Raw genomic sequence first — 20,872 nt, 5'->3', positions numbered from 1 at the left:
TTAAATTTAAAGTTAATTTTATATAAATTATTTTGAATTAAATTTTATTTATTTTCATACTTAATCTAAAATCATTAATGTTTTATTACTCAGATTTAAATAAAATAATAAAAATTCTATTACCTTTTTGCAAAATCTTTTAAAATAAACAAATAAATGCGTTTTGAAATTTGAAGTACGGAATTAAATCAATGATTAAACATGTTTCTTGCATTTTTAATTCAAATTAAATTCTTCCCACAAATCCATTAATGATTAACTACTCAACTAACTAAAAAGATCTTACTAGTAATACATTATTTGATGTTATTACTAAATTGACCCTCGTCTTCCCCAAATTTCCATAAACACACTCTTAATTAGCGCCTAAAATCCGTTTGTCTTCGTTCTTCGACTTCCTTATAAACCGGAGTCAAACCAACCATATCTTTCTATAATCTTCTTTTATTCTTAGATTTTAATCTCTTCTTTACTCGTTCGTGATCGTAGTCGTTGGGAAGAGCGGGGGGTGGCATTTTGAGTAAATAAGTGATGAAGTTGAGGGCGGGGTCGTTGTTGCTGTTTTTGAGTCCGTAATGGGCGTAGCAGCCAAGGCGTGGAGGTTTAGCGTGACATCGGCGAACCTGGCGCTGTTACAGCATCCGAACGGCAGCGTTCTAAGCAACAAACATGTGTTCTGGAGGTGGCGATCCTTTGCGGCGCAGCAGAGGAAGCCGATCTCGTGGTCACTCCTCTGTGGCTTGATGCTCTTCTGCTTAGGCATGATTTCGCTCTTCACTGGACACGTGGCGTCTGATCTCGAGTGGTACTCTCAACGACTTGTGGAACGAAGTCTCTATTTCAAATTGGTAAAAGAACTCTTAAATTTTGTTCTATTGACGTGTTTTAAATGTTGAAATTTCTTTCTTTTTTTTTTAATTCTTATTTTTCTTTGTAGGATGTAATTAATAAAGGACCGATCGATATATGGAAATCAGAATATGCAAAATACTTCTATGGATGCAGCAAAAGAAGTCGTGAATTTCCTCGTACGTTTTATTTATTTATTTATTAAAATGCATTTGGTTTGTTTGTTACTCTGCTCAAATATGTTAGCTTTATTTGTAATTCTCTGCTCAAATATATTGTTTTAGATGTTTATGTTAGTTTACTTGTTAAGCAAAGTTCTGATTTTTCCTATTGGAAGTTCCAAATTATCTGCTTCTCCTTAATTTGTGATTTTTGAAGATGGGAGCAGCTTTAAGTTCTTTTGATGGCAGTCAGTAATTTATTTGGTTTTGAGGTTAGCAAAAGTACATTGCATTATTGTGTAACTTTGTGATAATTTTTTGGTGTCTAGACTTGAATGCAAATCTATGGTACTCGTATTTCTATTAGTAGTTGGTAATGTTGAAATGAATGTGTCCTTAATACCATCATACACTTAATCTGTTACTACAATTGTTTAGCTCTTTCTTGCTTGACTTCTTATTTTGCTTAAAATTTAGAGTGTTGGATTTGCCTATGTTTATTATGTGTCAGCTGATAATATTGGCATTTAACTTTGAAGATTAAAACTAAATTATTGATGATTTCTTCCAGGAGTGGAATTAACTCATTCCGACCACTTTGGTGATGCTTCTTTTTTCTTTTTCTTTTTTTAGCATTTAAGTTTTCAGTAAAATGTTTCTAATTACCTGATGTTGTATATCATCTGTTTTTACTTTGAAAAGAATCCATTTGTCATTGTTTTCATTTACTTTTCACCAAACCAGTCACTTAACTGATTCTTCATTTACATTGATAATTTGATATCTAGATGCTACACATGAGCGATCATCAAATGGTTATTTGCTTATTGCTGCAAGTGGAGGACTGAATCAACAAAGAACAGGAGTGAGTGGAATTATCTATACATTATGCTATATTTTTGGATTAATATTGCATCAATGACAAATATAACATCTCTATGACTGTCTACAAAGTACTGTTACTCCTGCTTTATGTATATTGAACCAATAAGCTTTGCTTTAGTTGATTTGAATTAATTGAGTTTGTGCCTTTGAGATTTAGTGTTCCTACTGAATCTATTATTTCCACCGACCATGGAGTAAACTTTTTGTTTAGAATTAATAATTTGCTTCTGTCACACAGATAGCAGATGCTGTAGTTGTTGCACGGATTCTGAATGCAACCCTAGTGGTACCTGAGTTGGATCATAATTCCTATTGGAAGGATGATAGGTAAGTTGAATCAGCTTATTAGAAGTTCTGCTTAATTGTATCATCTTATTTTTCTGCTACCTTGTTGAGTGTTTTTTTTTTTCTGACATGCAGTGACTTTGTCGACATTTTTGATGTCAACTGGTTCATTTCTTACCTTGCAAAAGATGTTACTATTGTCAAAAGAGTTCCTGATAAATTCATGCGATCAATGGAAAAACCTCCGTATACTATGCGTGTACCAAGGAAATCCCCTCCAGAATATTATCTAGATCAAGTCCTGCCAATACTTAAAAGAAGACATGTAAGACCACTTTCAGATACTCTATCACTAATGCTGTTTACGTTGTTTGTAGCCTGTAGAAATAATTTTCAGTTTCACAACTGAACTTTCTGTTTCTTTTTCACTCCCTCAATTGGTCTATATAGATCTGTGAATTTTGTATTTTTTTGTGAAATTAAATGCATTTAATTCCACAAATTGTCAAGAATTACGGTATCTTCAGGTTAATAAGAGAGAGATTAAACAAGAAGAGAGATGATAGTAGTTATTAACTTCAATTTCCTTTTAGTTGTCTGGGCTGGAAAGAAGTAATAAGCAAAGAAAATGGAATTATAGTTGTTTTTCAACTATGTTTTATTTCTCCACTTTTGGAGAATCTGATTAGTAGCTTAGAAGAGAATTTGTAAGTGACAAATTTCTTCTGTTCTTTTCACCTTTCTCACCCTTTCTTGGTTTTGTGGTTCAAAGGCGAGAGTTTTAACTTGCTATCCTTTTCTGATCTCTCCAAACCAAGCACCATGTTAGCAGAATACTTTTATTATACATTTTCTAGGAATGCGGCAGTTAACACTACTGAAAATTTTGTAGGTCCTGCAACTGACAAAGTTCGATTACAGACTGGCCAGCAACATAGATGAAGAGCTACAAAAGTTGCGTTGCCGGGCTAATTTTCATGCTTTAAGATTTACAAAACCTATTCAAGAACTTGGACAGAAACTTGTCATGAGAATACGTGAGATGGCAAAACATTTTATTGCAGTCCACTTGAGGTTTGTTCCAAATTCTAGAAAGGTGGAATTTAACTTTTGAAAGTTATGTGCATATCAAAAAGAACTTTGACAAGGTAACCTGTTGAGATATGCCTCCAGAAATTGGGTTTTGTTAGTAATCCATGGGGACATACCTGCAATAAAACACAGCATACCTCAGGTGGTGATCTCTAAGACTTCAAACCAGATAAGCTAGTGACAGTATAGATTACCTTTCCCTTGAGTGCCTAAGCCTCAAAATGTTGGAAATGCTTCTTAACTTCAGTGAGTTTATATATACATTGTGCTGTTATGTTTGACTTTGCATCTAGCAACTACTTGCTGCATCAATGACTCCTGCGGCACTTCAGCATCTGAGCGCACATGTATTCTTTTTTTTGGTCAATTTACGTGTATTCAATAACAGCACATTGGCTCATACACATGCATAAAAAAACCATTTTTAAGTATGATTAAACTCTGCAAATACCTGTTTTCCTTACCTGAGTCAAACTCTTTCAATTACAGATTTGAACCTGATATGCTAGCATTTTCTGGTTGTTACTTTGGTGGAGGGGACAAGGAGAGATATGAGCTTGGAGAGATACGAAAACGATGGGCAACTTTACCAGTGAGATGCCATCTTTTATGACTTCTGAACCAATTATCGCTTTAATATACACCATAAGACATGTTTTCATAATAAGTATTGATGTTTCTTTCTTTTGCATCCTGCAAGTGCATTTATCTAGTAAAATTGCACTTATCCTCGTATTCATGCAGGATTTAAGTGCTGCTGGAGAGAGGAGCCGAAGTAAATGTCCACTTACTCCTCATGAAGTTGGATTGATGCTGCGGGCACTTGGTTTTGCAAATGACACATACCTTTATGTTGCATCTGGAGAAATATATGGTGGAGAAGAGACTCTGCGACCTCTAAGAGAACTCTTTCCAAACTTCTACACTAAGGAGATGTTTGCTAATGATAAGCTGAAACCTTTTCTTCAGTTCTCTTCTCGCCTTGCTGCCATTGACTACATTGTTTGTGACGAAAGTGATGTTTTTGTCACCAACAATAATGGAAATATGGCCAGGATTCTTGCAGGTCGAAGGTGAGAACGCTGGTGATTTCTTATACCATACTTGTATCTAATACAGTCCCATGTCTTGCATGTGTATCTTAACTTCAAAGTTAATTCAGAAATTAATTTGTTGAAAATGTAATGATGAAGTGAAATTTGGACCAGACTCCAAAGACATCAACCATGACCAATAATGATGCTCTTAACCTGATCCTTTGTTAATATGCATCCCTGCAACATATTGTGGGGGCTTTTGATGGCTAATATTTACCTCTTTAGTGGGCCCATTTGTTAGCTTAGATGTTAAATGTTACATCTGAGAATATATAAAGCCTCAACTTTTATGATAATCTTCAGTTGAATGTTCGGTATCAAACTGCTTACTTATAGACTCCGTATGTGCATATCGTTTTATTTCTTTGCATTTTACATTGTTGAGCATTTATTGTATATTACTTAGCATAGTGTTGTTTCTCTTTGGACTTTCCTTAATTCTTCATGATTGCATGTTGGATTTAAAGGAGATACATGGGGCACAAGAGGACCATAAGACCAAATGCCAAGAGACTCGGTCCTTTGTTGATGGAAAGGGATCAGATGGATTGGGATACCTTTGCCAGAAAGGTGAAGGCGGTTCAAAGAGGATTCATGGGAGAGCCAGACGAGATGAGGCCAGGACGTGGTGAATTTCACGAATATCCATATTCTTGTATCTGCAAAAAGCCACTCAGTGATACTGTAGATAACAAGAGTGGAGATCCTTAGAACAAATCAGAAGAAATCAAGGGTTGACGAAAAGAAAGGAAGTAGAGCCAGTTTTAGGAGCCAAGGAAGACGAAGTTTTTCCTGATTAAGGGGGAAAAAAAGATGCTGCAGGCTGATTTCATCATAACCAGAACTCGTTCTTTTATTGATCGATAATGATCTAACATAACGATGCCCCTGCCAACTTTATTGTCATGTTTTATCATGCCGGCAAAAAATTTGATACAGGAAATTGCCATTTGAGCAAAAACACAATTAGTTATAGCCCTGGTTTCTTTTCACTTTCTCCGGTTGGATCATTGGAAGAATTGAATCTTTGTACCGCGAAAGGGAAGATTAAGAAATTGTAAGTGTTCATATATATTTTTGCTACGTATACGAGCTTATGGTTAGGACAAAAAACGATACTCGAGCTTGTTTTATGTGGCGGACTATATTTAATTCAAGTGTCAATAATCAATTTATTCAAAACATTGATCGTAAATCATGATTCTGGACCTGTACAGTGCCCCACCATTTTCACGCTTTGCACGTAAAAGCACGGCGTGATCAACTTGGTCTTCACTATTTCCATTCAAGTCCGCAACGGCGCTTCCCCCTCCCCTGGCCTCTCTGCAAATGGTTTGACCACGTCGTTAGAAAGGCCCATTATTTCTGTCTGCCATGGCAAATGATCAGAATGCTTAGCATGATATTACTAATACAGCACACGAACATCCAAGCGTTTGAGCACGTTGCTTTCTCTATCACATACCATTTCTTCCCACAGTCGGATTAATTTAAGTCGTCAAAAGTTAAAATGTTTCCCATTTATTTTGCACTCTTTTGGTGCAACACAACTACAAGAAACCCCATCACTAGTGGGGTCGATGCAGAGAGGAGAATGCTGAGTAAGCTTATGAGCAGTTGGAAGCAGAACAATATATGGGTGGTTTGATCACTTGCAATGCTCTTCTGCAAATATCAAGCCAAACTGCATGGGAGGATTTCCATATACAAGCTAGAATGGTGTGGCCAAGAGAGAGATTATAATTGTGAAGAAAACTAATAATCAGTATAAATATCTACTGCTACATCTCCAAAAGCCAAAGAAACAAATTTTCATTCCTAGCTTTCTCTCTCTATCATAATTTACACCAGCCATACCTTGTTCATCATCCAATAATCCCTGAATTTCTTTACACTGGATTCCGGTTGCAAAACAGCTCCACTCAACCTTGGTTATTTCCTATTATGGTCAGACAGTTATAGTTACATCATGCATCAGTGCATATTCAGCAACATTTAAAGTTCACCATTACTTCAAGAATACCAAGGGATATGAAATTTAAAGTTCACCTCTAGTACTCCTGCTTTGATTTTTGTGAATTTTGTCATGAGAAACCGAAGGAATTTTCGAGACGATCATCGAGCTTTGTAGACCTTCCAATAGCTGTGGGCAACAAACAAGATCCATAAGCAGATTAGAACAAAATGCAAGGGGCACAAACAGATACATCTATAAAAATGAATGCATGAAAATACAGGTGGTTAGTGATGATAACCAGTTTTCCTTCTTTTTGATAACACACATTATCATAATCACTGTACTCAGACAAGTAGAGCTAGATAGAATAAAGAGAAAGAGGCAGCCAGATAAAGAACTCTTAGGATTAGGACAAAGCTTGACGGTGCAACGAAAGAGAAATCATAGAGGGATGCGGCAAATCCTAGTTGAATATAGTTGGCACCAAGCATAGGTTTCTTCTTTAAAGAAGCAAAACGGCAAAACATAAACTCTTGAGCTCCCATTGTCGATCAACAAAATATTTTACACGGTTGGAAACTATCAAAGTAACATACCCTAGCAGCAGGATCTAAACCCATTAACAAATATGTTAATTGTCATAACTCAATGTTGATTTCCTTATTTACAATGAAATGGAAATATGACAAAGATGCTGCTTCTTAAGTCTCTAAACTCCACTACTAATATAACATCTATGCCAACCACACTGTGCCAATTTCATTTCCTTATTCTCGTCCAGGGGAAAGGATGTTCCTATATTCCAAGCAAACCCCTACTTGCCAACTTGTTCCCTCCTGGCAGTCTGCAACAAGGAATCTAACGCCTCATATGTCACCCTTTCTTTTGTGGGTAAAGAATTTTGCAAAGCATAACTCAAAGTTCATAGAGGCATACGATGTACAAGCAAAGAATTTTTCAATTAATTTTCCACAAACAGAGCACTATAATGAGTACAAGAAATTGATTTCATAAACTAGAAATTTTGATAATGCTATATTAAATGCATCAATGATCTCAACTTATGAAATGAGAAATGACCATATCTATTTACTTACTCTTGATGTTGGCTGAATCCTGCGATTAGATCTACGAGGTTCAACTTCAGAGATTGTTCTTGTTGAATTGCCATCGAAGACTTTTTCCTCCTCGATTTTTGCTAACCTCCCAGCTGCTGGTGCAAGTTTCCCTCTAATAATCTGTTCAGATTTAGCAGTTGATGTGGAAGTTTTCTTGGGGAGGACATCTGATGAGAAAGCCACAGAAGAAAATAAGAATGGGCCCCCTGCTGCTCCTTCAGAACTTGAAAATGATCCAAACTCCATCATGTTATGCTTTCCAGATATATTCTCAGCATGGCTTTCAAAATCCTTGAATTTTGACACATCTGAGGCCACAGCAACATCAGGTTCAGAAACCATAGTGTTTGATAAGTTGTCCTTCTGAGGAATAGTTCTACTAGAAAAACTAGGCAGTTTTCCGGACTTGAGAACCTTGGGCTTGGATACAGCCATTCGCTTTTCCTTTGGTTCAATTTTATTTTTTGTTCCACAGGGTTCAGATCCTAGAGGCAACAAATATTTTGTAAAATTAGCTGAATCACTTGTTTCATGAGTCTTACTGCTCTGATCTGCAACATAATGTTTGCTTACTTCCATAAACTTTCTCTTCTTTCCTGGCTTAGGAACACCAAAAATTACTCTTGATCCTTCCTTCTTTAAACCTGTACGTGTCATTCGGAGTGAATGGGGCTTACTCTCATCTCTGTTGCTTTTACCAATATTAAATATTTTTTCACTCGCAGATAAATCCAGCAATCTTGTGTCATCAGGTTTTCCAGACTCCTTAATGTCAACATTTTTTGAAAGTTTATCCTTCCCTTTGGCCTCAACTGCAGGACTGCCTAACCTTAGTCGCTTTTCCTGTGGGGTATCACCCTGAAGAACATATCAATGACTTATTTCAAAGAAGCAACTAAAGTATTATCAAAGAAACATCAATCACAAGTATAGAAGCTAACATATCACCTCTTGGGAAGAACCATTATTATCCCGAGAACTGGACCATTCAACCCAACTACAATTCTTCCACATCAGAGAAGGACGAAGAAGCCATGCTTTGACAACAGACGTTTCTCCTTGAGCTGCAATATAAATTAAAAAAAAGAAAAAAGCTTTATTATCCTAGAAGCACAGGCTGCACAGAGTACTACTGAGCACATTACGATCAAGATTGTTAATAAAACGTTATACTCGGTCACACATACCAGGAAAATGAACAGTAAATGAAGTTTCATCTTTCTTGCTCTTCTCAGTGACAACTCCCTCCAACCAGCTGAAAGACAAATAAACGAGCATAATTTCAAACACTGGTTAATTTCTTGATAATTAATGTTGAAAGATTTTATACAAATGAGGTTCTCTTTCCTTCTCTAAACACAACAAGAAAATAAAGAATGGATGGCAAATACTACAGCATTGGATTCACAAAAGTGGTCAAAGAGCATCCACAAAAACAGGGCTTAAAAATGCCGTCTTGTATGCTTATAAGTCAAGGCTCAACATCAGTTAGTAAAAAGTTAAACAACAACTTGTCATATTACAAAATGACAAATTTTAGGATTTGGCAGTAAAATCTTTGCGAATTTCCTAAACGCTGGATTGTTGTTAACTTGATATTTATGATCACTTTTGTCCATAACTAAGCACAATTTATTTGACAAAAATTTCCACTGATAACCTATGCAAATGACAATAATGGAGAATTATTAGTTGAATAATTATCTAACACTTTTATAAAACAATTTTTTCACATCTTTTTCATCATTGTTTCTTGTACAGGTAGTATAACAACAAACAACAAAGTAAGCCTTATGTCCTATAACCCTAGGGCCAACTGTATGAAAGGCCAAAAAACAGAATCATGTTGGTCTTAGTTTTGAATCTTCTTGCCCCACTCATTTCATCAAAAACAACTTTTTCATCTACTTCCTTAACCCTCATATTAATTATTACTTTCATCCGTCTTTTGTGGTCTACCTTCTAGTACAGCTAGTGAGAGTTTAAAACATCCATACAGATCATGTTGCAGTATTTTTTAACATTATGACAAATCACACTCATGTTGCTAGTTTAGCTACCAAATGACAAATTATCCTACACTACTTCCTCATATAGATTTTTTAATGCCCCCATTATCAACAGTACCATTTCTGTCCAATATGCTGCAAGAAACACATAGCAAAATATAGAAAAGAATGTATATATACCTATCTTGCATCCATGCATCAACCTTATCTCCAACACACCAATTATAGTCCCCCATGGCTGCCCTGCGTCTCTTCCTCGTTCCTTCAAATGGCACAGCTGTAATAGGACGAGCACTGCGTATCCTGGGTGCCCTATCTCCCTCACCTTCAAGTTCCACCCATTCCTTTAGCCTATCACCATCTGTAAGACAAGCAACCAAAACAGGTTTATTAAGAAAACTATCATCAACACACAAGCATGAGACAAATGTTCTAATTTTCTCTACCAAGAAAATGCATTTACATAGGAAACCCAAAGTTTCAACACACAAGTTATGTAGACAAGTACATTAGAAAAGGAAGAGACCGTCTGGCGCATTTAATCACATTTTCTATCTCTGAACAGCAGAGGCACACATAATACAAGCAAAATTCCTCATTCAGGATAGAGATGATCATGCAATAATCTCCAAAAAGAAAGTGAAATCTCATACATATCAAGGAGGAGTTGCATAAAAAATTAAGGACAAGATTCTCCAACAGATCTGCTATACTAGATATCAATATTCAGGTGATTCAACCAAAGCATAAGCTACAATAGGTGTGATAGCTCACCATCTGATCGAATTTCATTGTAACACAAATAAGCTTTGCCATCTTTCAAATCAAGTATATCAGCCAGGAACCATGCTACTTTCAAGCCACCTCCATCTCTCAATACCTATAAAAGAGGAAATCGTAAAATTGTGAAAAAGGAAATAAAATTCATATACAAATATAAGATTAATAAAACATGTCCAACCACAACATTTACCTACAGTAACTAGGAAAAATAAATGCAAAATTTATCAAACTCACTACTATATCAACATATTTCCATCAACTACAAGTGCAAACATACGCATTAGAACTTAGCAAAGGATATATATTTCAACTAAAGATGACAAATCTCAACTTATATTTCAATCAAAAATCACAAACCTCAACAAGGGAACCCTCCCTTATATTATTATCTTTTGAAGTTTCCCCTGCTTTTTCATGCTCAGTCTGAGTGGTCACGGAAGGGGATCCAATGCCAATCTCAGATTCAGAAGCGACTCCTTTAGTTTTGGCAATATCTAAAGCTTTGCGGCCCTTTCGTCCCTTTTTATCCTTTCCACTTGTTGCAGCAGGATCCAAACTGCCATCTGGCAATCTAGAATGATCTTCCATAGACTCTCTGGCCATCTCTCTAAGAGTAGGCGACATTCCATGGTTATCACTCTGCTTTTCCCTCCTGTCCACTGGAACCTCTGTTGGATGCCTGACAGATGACCCAGAAGCTCCCATACTACCACCTTTGTCTATGCATTCTCTGATAGCACCATCTGGCTCAGAAGATGCTTGGGGTACTTTCCAGTATGCATCTGGACCAGCTTCTATCAATTCAGTCAATGGGAAAGGCTCACCCATAGCAACAATCCTTCCAGCCTGTGATACCGCTTCAGCTGCCAGCTCAGCAGCTTTAACAATGGCATCCATGTTTTCAGCTCGCTTTGAGGCAGCTGAAGTAGCTTCTACCCTCCTTCTAGTAGCTTCCCTTGCAGCAACAATAACAGAATTCGAACTAGTAGCATCTTCACCCCTCAAGATGGATGCAGGAGTAGCCTTGCCCAGCTTCTTCACACTATCAGAAGAAGAGATTGAATTAGTTGGAATAGAATTTCTGTAGCCTCTCGAAACCAATGTTTCATCAGCCATCAGTTTTGCTTGTAAGGCAGCATTTGAAGCAACATTGGCAGCCGCAGCTGCAGCCTTTGCAACAGCAGCAGCAGCTGCTATTGCAACAGCTGCAGAAGTCAATTTAGTTTCAATATCTGGTGACAACCCAGAATTTTTATGCTTGTCCAACAGACTCCATATTTCTTGACTGTGACTAACAGCAGCAGCAGCAAGAGCAGTAGCATCCTCTGCCTGCTTCTGAGCCTCCTTGTGTTTACTAAGGGTCTCTTCAGACAGAGTAGACATCTGATCAGAATATCGGTCACCCTTTTTGAGATTATTAGCAGAGACAGATGTAATGAATTTGTCAGTGGAAGACTTGGAAACAATTGTAGCAGGAGTTGTAATGGCCGCATGTGTAGAGGCATGACTAGTCGCAACAGTAGCCGAAAGGGACTCTGTTTGAGAATGCAGTATAATCTGCGCAGGGTCCTCAGAAACCATAGACTTTTTCCTTTTTCTAGGCTTTGGATCAGCAGAAAGTTGACCAGGTGTTACTGTTGCCTTTTTTGTGTCAAGCAGGGGAGCCCCTGCAAAAACATTAGCAGGACTTTCACTCTGGCCCATAGGAACTGTGGTACCCTGTTTCATGCCAGAAGAATGAGGCAAAGATTCTTCTCTTACAGGAGTCAAATTAACTGTTTCTGTGGTAGGAAGAACAGGAAAACGAGCATTGCCATCAAATGCAGAAGTCTGTGGACCCCAGGGGCCATGGAAAGGGGATTGGGACATCCAAGGACCATTATGTCCAACAAAATTCCTTATTGGTGGAGGATGCAAGGGAGTAAGTGCCTGCTGATAATCCATAACTGCACCTCTTGGAATGCCAGTAGGTTGAAGGGCATCACCAGTAGGTGTAGCAATACTCCACAGTGGCGATGAAAGGGGCATCATCGGGTTTACAATTGATGATGGAGTACCCTTGCTGGTGGACCGACTAGCAGGTGAGGATGTAACTTTACTCTGAAGAGGATTTTGTTTGATTATTTGATCAGAAGTTTTAGCACCTGCGCATCTCAATCAAGGCACAAAATTAATAGACAACAGAATCAGATGAAAGTAATTCAATCAAATAAAATCAGGAGAGATACCTATACGTGACTGCAAAGGAGTTTCAGGGCTAACAAGATGAGATTTTTGAGCATGTACCCTCTCTATACATGCTCGCCAGGCATTCTCCCATATGGTTCTTCCACCATCTGCACACAACCCAAAATAGTGACTATATCTGTATAAAAAGTCCCAAGATAACATAGTTATAGATAAGAAAACCTAACCAGGTCCCCCACATGCCGATATCATAGATGCCTCATCAGGTGCAGTTCCTTGACTGCAGCAAAATTGTTCAAAACAATTAGAAAGACATGCTTAAATGATCAAAAGACATGCTCCATATATGTAAGACTGATCATTGTTAATTTTCAACACCCCCCAAGGAGAAGAGAAAAAGAAAAAAGCCTCAATGCTACATGTCATTGGAATACAATATACACCAAAATGAATGAGAGTTATAAGACTTACATTAGAGCTCCATACACAAAAATCTGAGCACGCAATTGGACTTGTTGCAAATCTGTAAAAGGCTGATGAAAAACTGCAGAGGAAGAAACCAAGGCGTTCAAGACTGGCAGACTAGATACTGAAGGAGAAAGAACACCAATTGGTTTCATATTACCACCTTCCATGTGCCCATAGTGCTGCATCTCATTGGATTGCACAAGCTTGCCGATTCCAGATGAACTGAGCGACACATTACTTCTATCACTTCTTTCTGATTGTCTTGCCGAAGTAGTTTCTTTTGCAGCAACTCCCCTTTTAGCAGCTTCCTTTCCTGTGCTCTTACGACCTGCCCGCCTTGTTTTACGCTCAGAAGTCCCTTTGGAGCCACCATGTACATGCACATTCTCCCTCTCAGATGCCAGAATATTTGCATGAGCAGCCTTGGCTCCCACTCTGCTTAAGCCAGAAGTTGACAGAGTTCCGTCCATGACCTTCTTGTTGTATCAACACAAAAAGTGAGAAAGCAAGTGCAAAAGAGATAGAGCAAAACCAGTATGAAATAATAAAAAAAAAAAAAAATAGCACCACACTTAATTTCTCAGAAATCTTCAGCGAGAAGAGAAGAATCAGGAAATTATTAGAGCAAAAAAGGCCCTCTTATCATAACCCAAAGCATCACTTTTGGAAAACAAAATTTTACCAAGGAAATTTTGTTGTGTTGCACGGGAGAAAAGGTTTGCCAATTCTTTCCAACTTCTTTTTCAGACAAATCTGCCAATGGAGGTACCTCAAAGGTGAAGTTTCTGTCTCCTGAAGATGCATCATTTCCTTTTGTGTCATGAGAAATAGACTGCTCTTGGTTCACTCCCCCATTAATGACCCCAGATGCTGAAGCAGTCTGATCTTTGGATCCTTTCACACTTTCCTTTTCAATTTTACTTTGAGACTGCTCAGAAGTTCTAATGACAATTGGAGAACCACAGGAAGGATTGTCAAGATCAGCACTACTACTCCTGCCTTCCATCATGTGAAACTTAGTTTGAGATTCAGATGAAGGAGCAGAAGTAAAGGAACAATTATGAGTCTTTGCAACATCACCTGCAACATCAAATTAATCCATCAGAAAAATAACATGAAATAATGTAGGAGAAAAACAGGAAAACTGATGAAATGGTCTCAAAAGAATACAAAGCCATAAAAGAGGCTAGGCATGCAATTGATTTATGGACCGTACATCTATTAAAACAAGTAGACTGTTCAAAAATTTCCCTTAAACAAGACATAACTTCACATGACAGAAATTACAAGCAAAAGGAGATACATCCCAAGAACCTGGGAGAAGGGTGGCAAAAACAGAACAAAACATACTTTTTACCTACACAACACCGAATAGACCCACAGGACAAGACTGGGGAGGATAAAGAAAGGATTCCACCATGACAGACTTAAAATATCAAAATTATAATTACTTCATAAAAATAAAATGATAAAGAAAGTCACCATCAACATGATGCACAGCAGCATGTCCACCGATCTCTTCAGAAACCAATTTGGGGTCACTATCATTGGGATGATTTTGGTCAGTATTACAGGAAGGTTCCTTTGAAGTTGAAGACACTGAATTCATCAACGTCTTGTTATTCTGTTGAATTGATACATCACCTGAGGAAAATTTTTTGTTTGCTGACATTAATCTTATGGAGTTTCCAGCATCATAAATGCAGGAAAATATGCTTCATAAAGTAAACAGTAGCTCATAACCAACCAACCATCATCACAAAAATAAAATATTTCAGAAAGAACTACAATGACTTAAGGAAACAGCACCATATCACAAGGTATGGGCAACAATAAAAAAGCCATTTAAATAATTGCTCCAGCTATGGCAGAGTACCAAATATAATTTACATGCACACCCTACAGGATTATTATGTAAGAAATTGCTAATCAGAATTTACTCTATTACATTCAAATCCAAGTTGAGATGGTCACTAGGTAAACTAAGATATCCTTAAAATTATAGGTCACCTGTAGCTACTGAAGAACCCCTTTTAGAGATAACTTGAGCTTCAGCACCATCAGTCTGTCTCACTGTTGAATCAGAGACAACAGATGATGCATGCATATCCTTTCCAACCTCCGGTGTGACTTTGCGAAGTGTCTGGTCTCCACTTTCGCCATCAACTTTAGAGGTATCCTCCATTGACAAGGACTGATCAACTTTCTTACAAGAGAACTGTTCACCGGTCTCAGAAGGTGCAACTTTTTTAGTTGTCATTCCAGAAGTTTTTATGATTGAGAAACTTGCTTCTGAAGATGGCACTTGAACCTCTTTCTGATCAAGAACAGCATCAGCAGGAAGACCCTTACCAGAAGACAAAAGAACATAATCCACTGTACAATAGGAACACCATGTTAGCACATGATGCAGCATGGGTAAAAGAAAGAGCTCAATTTTCAGACTTAATCTTCAGAATACACATACCTGATTTGCTGCTGACAGCGACATCAGATTGCAAATTAGAAGCTAATTCATTTGATGTGCCACCTAAGCCAAAGGAGGAGGAATCAACACCCTTTATTACAAGTGGAGATCCACCATCACCACAATCTGTGTTACTACAATCAGAAGGCAAATTGGTGTTCAGCTTTGCAGCAGCTGAAACACTTTGATCACATTTATAATCACCACTATGTTCAGTGACTGTATATTTTTCACATACTCTAATGGGTTCTGCTCCCAAGGTATCAGCAGCACCTTCACCTTCACCCTTAGCACCTTTACCATCTTCTACTAACAAAAAAGGTTTCTCAGACTTGCTAATCAAGATTTTTGCATCTAGGTGGCAATCACTTTCTAACAAATCCTTCTTCTCTACAGCATCACATGCTATCTGCAACTTTGAATCCATCTTTGACTCTAGACTCGTACAAGCTCTAGTATCAGCATTGCTGACCTCATCTTCATGCTCCTTGAGGGTAGCATCATCAACAGAGGGCTTTGTTGACATGTCCTGTACTTTTCCTTCAGACAAGACAAAGTCTTTGGATTTGCCGGTCTGCAGAGGAATTTCTACACCCAAGCAGTCGCTGCACCCTTCCACCATATGGACGTCAGAATTCCCTTGTAATATCCTATCAAAAGGCTCACCCACATTAGCTGTGCTGTTTCCAATAGCATTTCCATCTTTTATAGATTGCATGTTCAAGGATGAATGCTTCTGCACATGTGAGGTAACACTTGGAACTGCATTTTCAATCAAGTGCTCACAATCAATGTGAACTTCTTGGCTCAAATCAACATTTTCCCTCTCTAAACTGTCCACATCTTCATCAATGATATCATTTTTTAAATGGGTGGTTTCTTGACCATCTATCAAAACACTACTTGTACAGGTGTTTTGCACAGAGGCAATTACATTATCAATTTTTGACCCAGAAGCAAATTTATCTTCCTGTCCCCTGTCATCCACAGATTGATCAACCAAAGCCTCCACTTGATTTTCATTAACAATTTGTTTACCATCTTTAGATTCATCTCTCTCAATTGCAGTTATGTTTGCATTTGTGGTATTCGAATCTTTGAATGCCCCATCAACAGATGGCTCACCTTCACATTTTTGAGAAACATCTTCAACCAGCCAATGATCTGCCCCTACATCACCTTTCAACCCAGAATATATCCCTGGAATCTCATCTATACGTAAGGGAGGCTTTAAGTCATCCCCTACTCTAGAAAGACCACTATCTCCGTGTTTCAAACTAGGTTCCATCTGCTTTATTATGCAGCCCAGTTCATCACAGGCATCTGAATCCTTACTTATAGTTTGACTGAGAATAGTTTCTTCCTGTCCTACAGATTTTAATAGCATTTCAACAGATTCTGAGGAGGCTGCCTCAGACCAGACATTGTTGTGCCTAGAAATAGAACAAGGTTCCGCTGCACTTGAACTAAATGTAATCCCAGTACTCCCTCGTGAAAAATCTTCAATCCACTGATTATCCTCACCACTTTCAATGCCAAGAAAAACTTCAGATTCTACCAAACTATCAAATCTTAAATGCCCATGAAGGTTATCATCAAAATCAAATCTCGGGAGAGCGTATGGCCGTAAAACAGGAGGAAATTTACTGTTTCCTTCACCAGCTAAATGAAGATTCTGGCTTTGGAAATCAGTGTCATCATAATCCATGAGTTTATCCCTACAACAGAAAAAGTTTAGAAGAAAATTGATCGTTAAATTGCAGTTCAACCAAAATACAGAAAAAGTGATCAGGCCTCTGAGTTTTAAGAGTATACTGTTACAGTAAGAATTGCGTAGGATAGCTGCAAATTTTAGAAAATTTCTTCAAACAGAACAATCCACATTATATAGCTAACTACTACTACCTGTAGAGTTGAATACTAATTTACAGTTCAAACAAATTAATTAATTAATAGGAAGCATGGAAAAGATGCTAGAATCTTCATATTGCATGCCCTGAACTCATCATAAAAATATGAAAATGAGAGTAAATATGCAACTTAGTTGATATACAAAATGTATAAATGGTGGGTATGAGTTATTTTCTCTTTTCCTGGTATAGCATGGATAAACTACATTTATGAACTTATGATGCATATAAAGTCAATTTAATAAAAAGGGCATGCACAAAACAAGTAAATTTAACAGTTAAAAAACTTCATATCACATCAATTAAAGAGAAAATGCCCATCTGTGATTAGCTAAGTGGTATAGAACTACAATTACAGAGATATATGGGGAAAGAAAACTTATGCATTTCCATAATTCACTTCCTAGGCCCCAGTAAGAGGTTAAGCTGCACTTAGAAAATGCCAACACCTTGATCTTATAGTTTTGTCTAACAATCAACATGGTTTCTTTAAAAACAATTTAGTATGAAGAAGTCCAGGCAACAGATCATAGAAATATATATATTGGCAAATAAGGCTTGGAGGAAGCCTTTATGAACTAAAGAAGCCAGAAAAATGTCAACTTGGTCAATTCAATGCAAACTTAATGTGATGTTTCTAACGTATATCAATTTAAATCAACACTAGATCATGTTTAAAACTGAAATCTTCTGACAACACGATGGTGTGTTTCTGCTATGTCAACATTAACAATAACTATTATTATCCTAAACACTCAAGATGGAGTTTGAAAGTTCCACAAGCAGATGTACATACTTTTCGCATCTCCAAGGTAAGGAAGTCAACACTAAATTATTAGGTTAACATATTTTAGTTAAATGAAATCGCGGCAAACATAAACCCACCTGTGGTGTTTCAAACTCTGCTACAGGGAAAAAGATAATAATCCTTAAGGAGAAAAATAAATAAGAATCTTACTTCCTGAACTTATCAGTTGGTTGCACTCAGATATCAAACCAGTATACCACTAACTAATTTCAAACAAACTCTCGCTCAAACCACTAGCTACTCAACTGCCAATTCAATTAAACAAAACCTCTGGCTCAAACACATTAACTATTAAAAAATTATAAAAGAGAAGAAACTTGTCAAACATAATTAACTAAGCTACAGTCTTAGTTCCAACATATTTAAGCTGAAAAGCACAAAAATTTAATTCTAAACTTTAAATAACACTAAACTCACCATTTCAGAAAGATAACTGTTTCCAAGCTGTAATTAAACATGAAAAACAAAAACCCTAAAACACAATTTGTTCACTAAAAAAAAAGTAGGAATATGAACAGTTACCAGAGCAAGTAAGTCTAGAGACGCTACCTCCCTCCATCCGGTGACGAAATCTCTGGCCGTTTGATCTCAACTCCTCCCTAATCGTACGGTCATCTACACAAAACTCAAATTCAAAACAACATGACCTTAACCACGCTATAACAACAAAAATAATAACAACAACAGCAACAAAGAGGAACCAAACTACGAATAAAGAGAAAACCAAAAAAAAAGTAAAAGATAAAAGAAAAGGAAAAAGTAAAATTGTTTGAATAAAACCTAAACTAACGGAAGAGCAAATGAGTTGAAAAATTGAATAGTAACTGCGACTCACCGGAATCTTGAATTGTCCGGCGGATCGAGTTAGGGTTCCGGTGAATTGAAGTAAAAAGAAGTCAGTGAAAGAAAGAGAGGCAAGAGAGCGAGAGAGAGGGGAGATTTTTCTGATGTGTAACAAGGAGAAGCCTTTGGCTTCGTTTTCTCGTTTTCCTAGCGAGAAAACGATAAAAACGAGTGATGTTGATCGTATTTTGAAAAAGTGGGGTTCAGTGAACTCAAAACGTGGCGGTCAGTGGATGGTCCTCGATGCTTCTAATATGAAACGTGGCTTGTTGTTTTACGTCCAATAAACCGACAATAACAATGTTAATGATACCGTCAGTCTTCGTTTCTTTTTGCGACATACGAGTTCCTTGCGGTTCAAGTTACGGCATGGGTGTGAGAATTGACGGTGAAGATGGGAATTGTGACCCGTTAAATTTGACGGAGGAATGTGAGACTGTTCTTCATTTAAAAAGTAGGCAAATCCAAAATCATATCCAGTGAATAACACGTGGCCAAAGAAGGTTAGGTCAGGTTAGATACGTATATCTATGATTTATCTACGGTCCGAAATTTTATCTATATTTTGTTAGCGATAGTGTTGACCGTTCGATCAGAATAATCAGTCCAACACTTGTTAATTGGGTTGTTACTTTAGGTTATAAAAGCAATACGTATGTTGCCGAAAGGATCTTTCACAAATGGTAAAAAGTAAAAACCGGTTAGTGAATATTAGGTATAGTCGATCAATTTGGACTTGATATATAAAGTTCAGAGTCAAACTCGATTTTAAATTTTAAATTTTAAATTTTAAATTTTAAATTTTAAATTTAATTAAATTTAATTTTTTTAATTTGAGTTTAATTTGAGATAAAAATTAAATTATTTAAATTTATTTGATTAAATTTAATTAATATATAAAAATAAATTTAATTTTTATATTTGATAAAATATTTATTATTTATGTTTGAACTCGAATTTAAAATATTTTATTAATTAAAATAATTAAAATATATTAAAATATAAAAATTCGATTAAATTCACGAATTATTCAAATAGAATATAAAAATATTCAAATTCAGTTCAATAAATAAATCAAACTATTCAAGCTCGACTCGATAATAATCGTATCGAATTTAAGTTTTATTCGAGTAAAATCTAAATAGTTTACGAGTACTAATATATCACTTATAACTCTAATAAATACTAATAATAATTTAAAAGAAAAAAACATATGAAACAAAATCAAATAACATTTTTATTATATCTTATGAAATGAATCTGAAATTGACTAAAGTTGCATTATTGTAAATTTTCCAACGTTGGTTATTGTAATCAAAATTTTCACATGAAAGATTATCAACATGCAATGTATTTGTTGATGGTAACATAATTTTAACATCATTAAACAAAAGGATTTTAATTTTATTATGGAGAATAGTAATTTCATAGAAATATAGTGATTTTTGAATTGCATAAAAATCAATTCAATCCTCACAAATTTCACAATAAAGATGATGAACTTACCAAATTTAATCTCTTTGAATATAACCTCAACATGCATGATTGTATTAGAATGAAAAATAATTTTTAAAGTTTTAACGGGAATGATAATGATTAAGATTGGATTTGATTTGATTTGATTTAATTTTTTTTATAATGTATAAAATTATGAAATTTTAAAATTATATTTGAGTTGAAATCTAATTTTTATACAATTCAAATTGATTAATCGATTTTTTATTTTGTATATATTATTTTAATATATTTAAATAGATTTAGATATAAAATAATTATTTTATTTTATTAAAATTTAAAAAATATATAAAAATTAATAAAAAAATATATTTTAGTTCTATTATATTTTTTTATTTAAAATTCATTCTAAACCTAATATATATATATATAAAATTAATCCAAAATAAATACAAAAAAAATCCAAATCAAACTAAACATTATAATTTCAAATTAATT

General features: G+C 36.0%; 2 protein-coding genes across 51 annotated transcripts; one reads left to right on the top strand and one right to left on the bottom strand.

Annotated features, from left to right (window-relative positions):
* The first annotated feature begins 436 nt into the window (after positions 1–436).
* Positions 437–5,342, top strand: LOC111305419 (O-fucosyltransferase 29-like). Its single transcript, XM_022902965.2, is given in 10 exon segments — positions 437–848; positions 938–1,028; positions 1,799–1,875; positions 2,134–2,222; positions 2,316–2,505; positions 3,073–3,254; positions 3,762–3,864; positions 4,017–4,345; positions 4,837–5,072; positions 5,075–5,342. Coding segments are annotated over 10 exon segments (1,665 nt in total). The 5' UTR covers positions 437–575; the 3' UTR covers positions 5,170–5,342.
* Positions 5,343–5,416: 74 nt separating this feature from the next.
* Positions 5,417–19,052, bottom strand: LOC111305376 (protein SWOLLEN 1-like). 50 transcript variants are annotated; one of them, XR_016344965.1, is made up of 19 exons: positions 18,912–19,052; positions 18,599–18,701; positions 15,359–17,076; positions 14,902–15,267; positions 14,374–14,535; positions 13,574–13,971; positions 13,052–13,367; positions 12,895–12,967; positions 12,651–12,703; positions 12,465–12,572; positions 10,594–12,380; positions 10,228–10,333; positions 9,634–9,814; positions 8,632–8,699; positions 8,393–8,508; positions 7,424–8,302; positions 6,419–6,512; positions 6,227–6,308; positions 5,417–5,692 (listed from the first exon to the last, which is right to left on the bottom strand). XR_016344965.1 is itself a non-coding variant. In XM_022902916.2 (18 exons), the coding sequence occupies exons 3-18, from the start codon at positions 17,064–17,066 to the stop codon at positions 6,292–6,294; spliced, it is 6,432 nt and encodes a 2,143-aa protein (XP_022758651.2). In that variant the 5' UTR covers positions 17,067–17,076; positions 18,599–18,691; positions 18,912–19,052; the 3' UTR covers positions 5,859–6,291. The 50 variants fall into 50 exon arrangements, 32 of the variants coding, with proteins under 32 accessions (XP_022758651.2, XP_089621513.1, XP_089621524.1 ...); XR_016344964.1 differs by having other exon boundaries at positions 18,599–18,691; XR_016344970.1 differs by having other exon boundaries at positions 7,424–8,287; positions 18,599–18,691.
* Between the last annotated feature and the right edge of the window lie 1,820 nt (positions 19,053–20,872).

This window comes from Durio zibethinus, chromosome 9, assembly GCF_047325235.1.
Source record: "Durio zibethinus cultivar Kanyao isolate XHJ-2024 chromosome 9, ASM4732523v1, whole genome shotgun sequence".
Taxonomy (NCBI): Eukaryota; Viridiplantae; Streptophyta; class Magnoliopsida; order Malvales; family Malvaceae; genus Durio; species Durio zibethinus.
This window is presented reverse-complemented; position numbering and strand designations above follow the sequence as displayed.

What these genes read in the sequence shown, in the direction of transcription:
- LOC111305376 (XM_022902877.2), bottom strand. Translation starts at nt 17,066, where the DNA reads ATGGATTATGATGACACTGATTTCCAAAGCCAGAATCTTCATTTAGCT. An exon ending in CGCTGTCAGCAGCAAATCAG is followed by an intron (nt 15,268 to 15,358) that starts GTATGTGTATTC and finishes CCTATTGTACAG; the next exon opens with TGGATTATGTTCTTTTGTCT. An exon ending in TTTGTGTATGGAGCTCTAAT is followed by an intron (nt 12,704 to 12,894) that starts GTAAGTCTTATA and finishes ATTTTGCTGCAG; the next exon opens with TCAAGGAACTGCACCTGATG.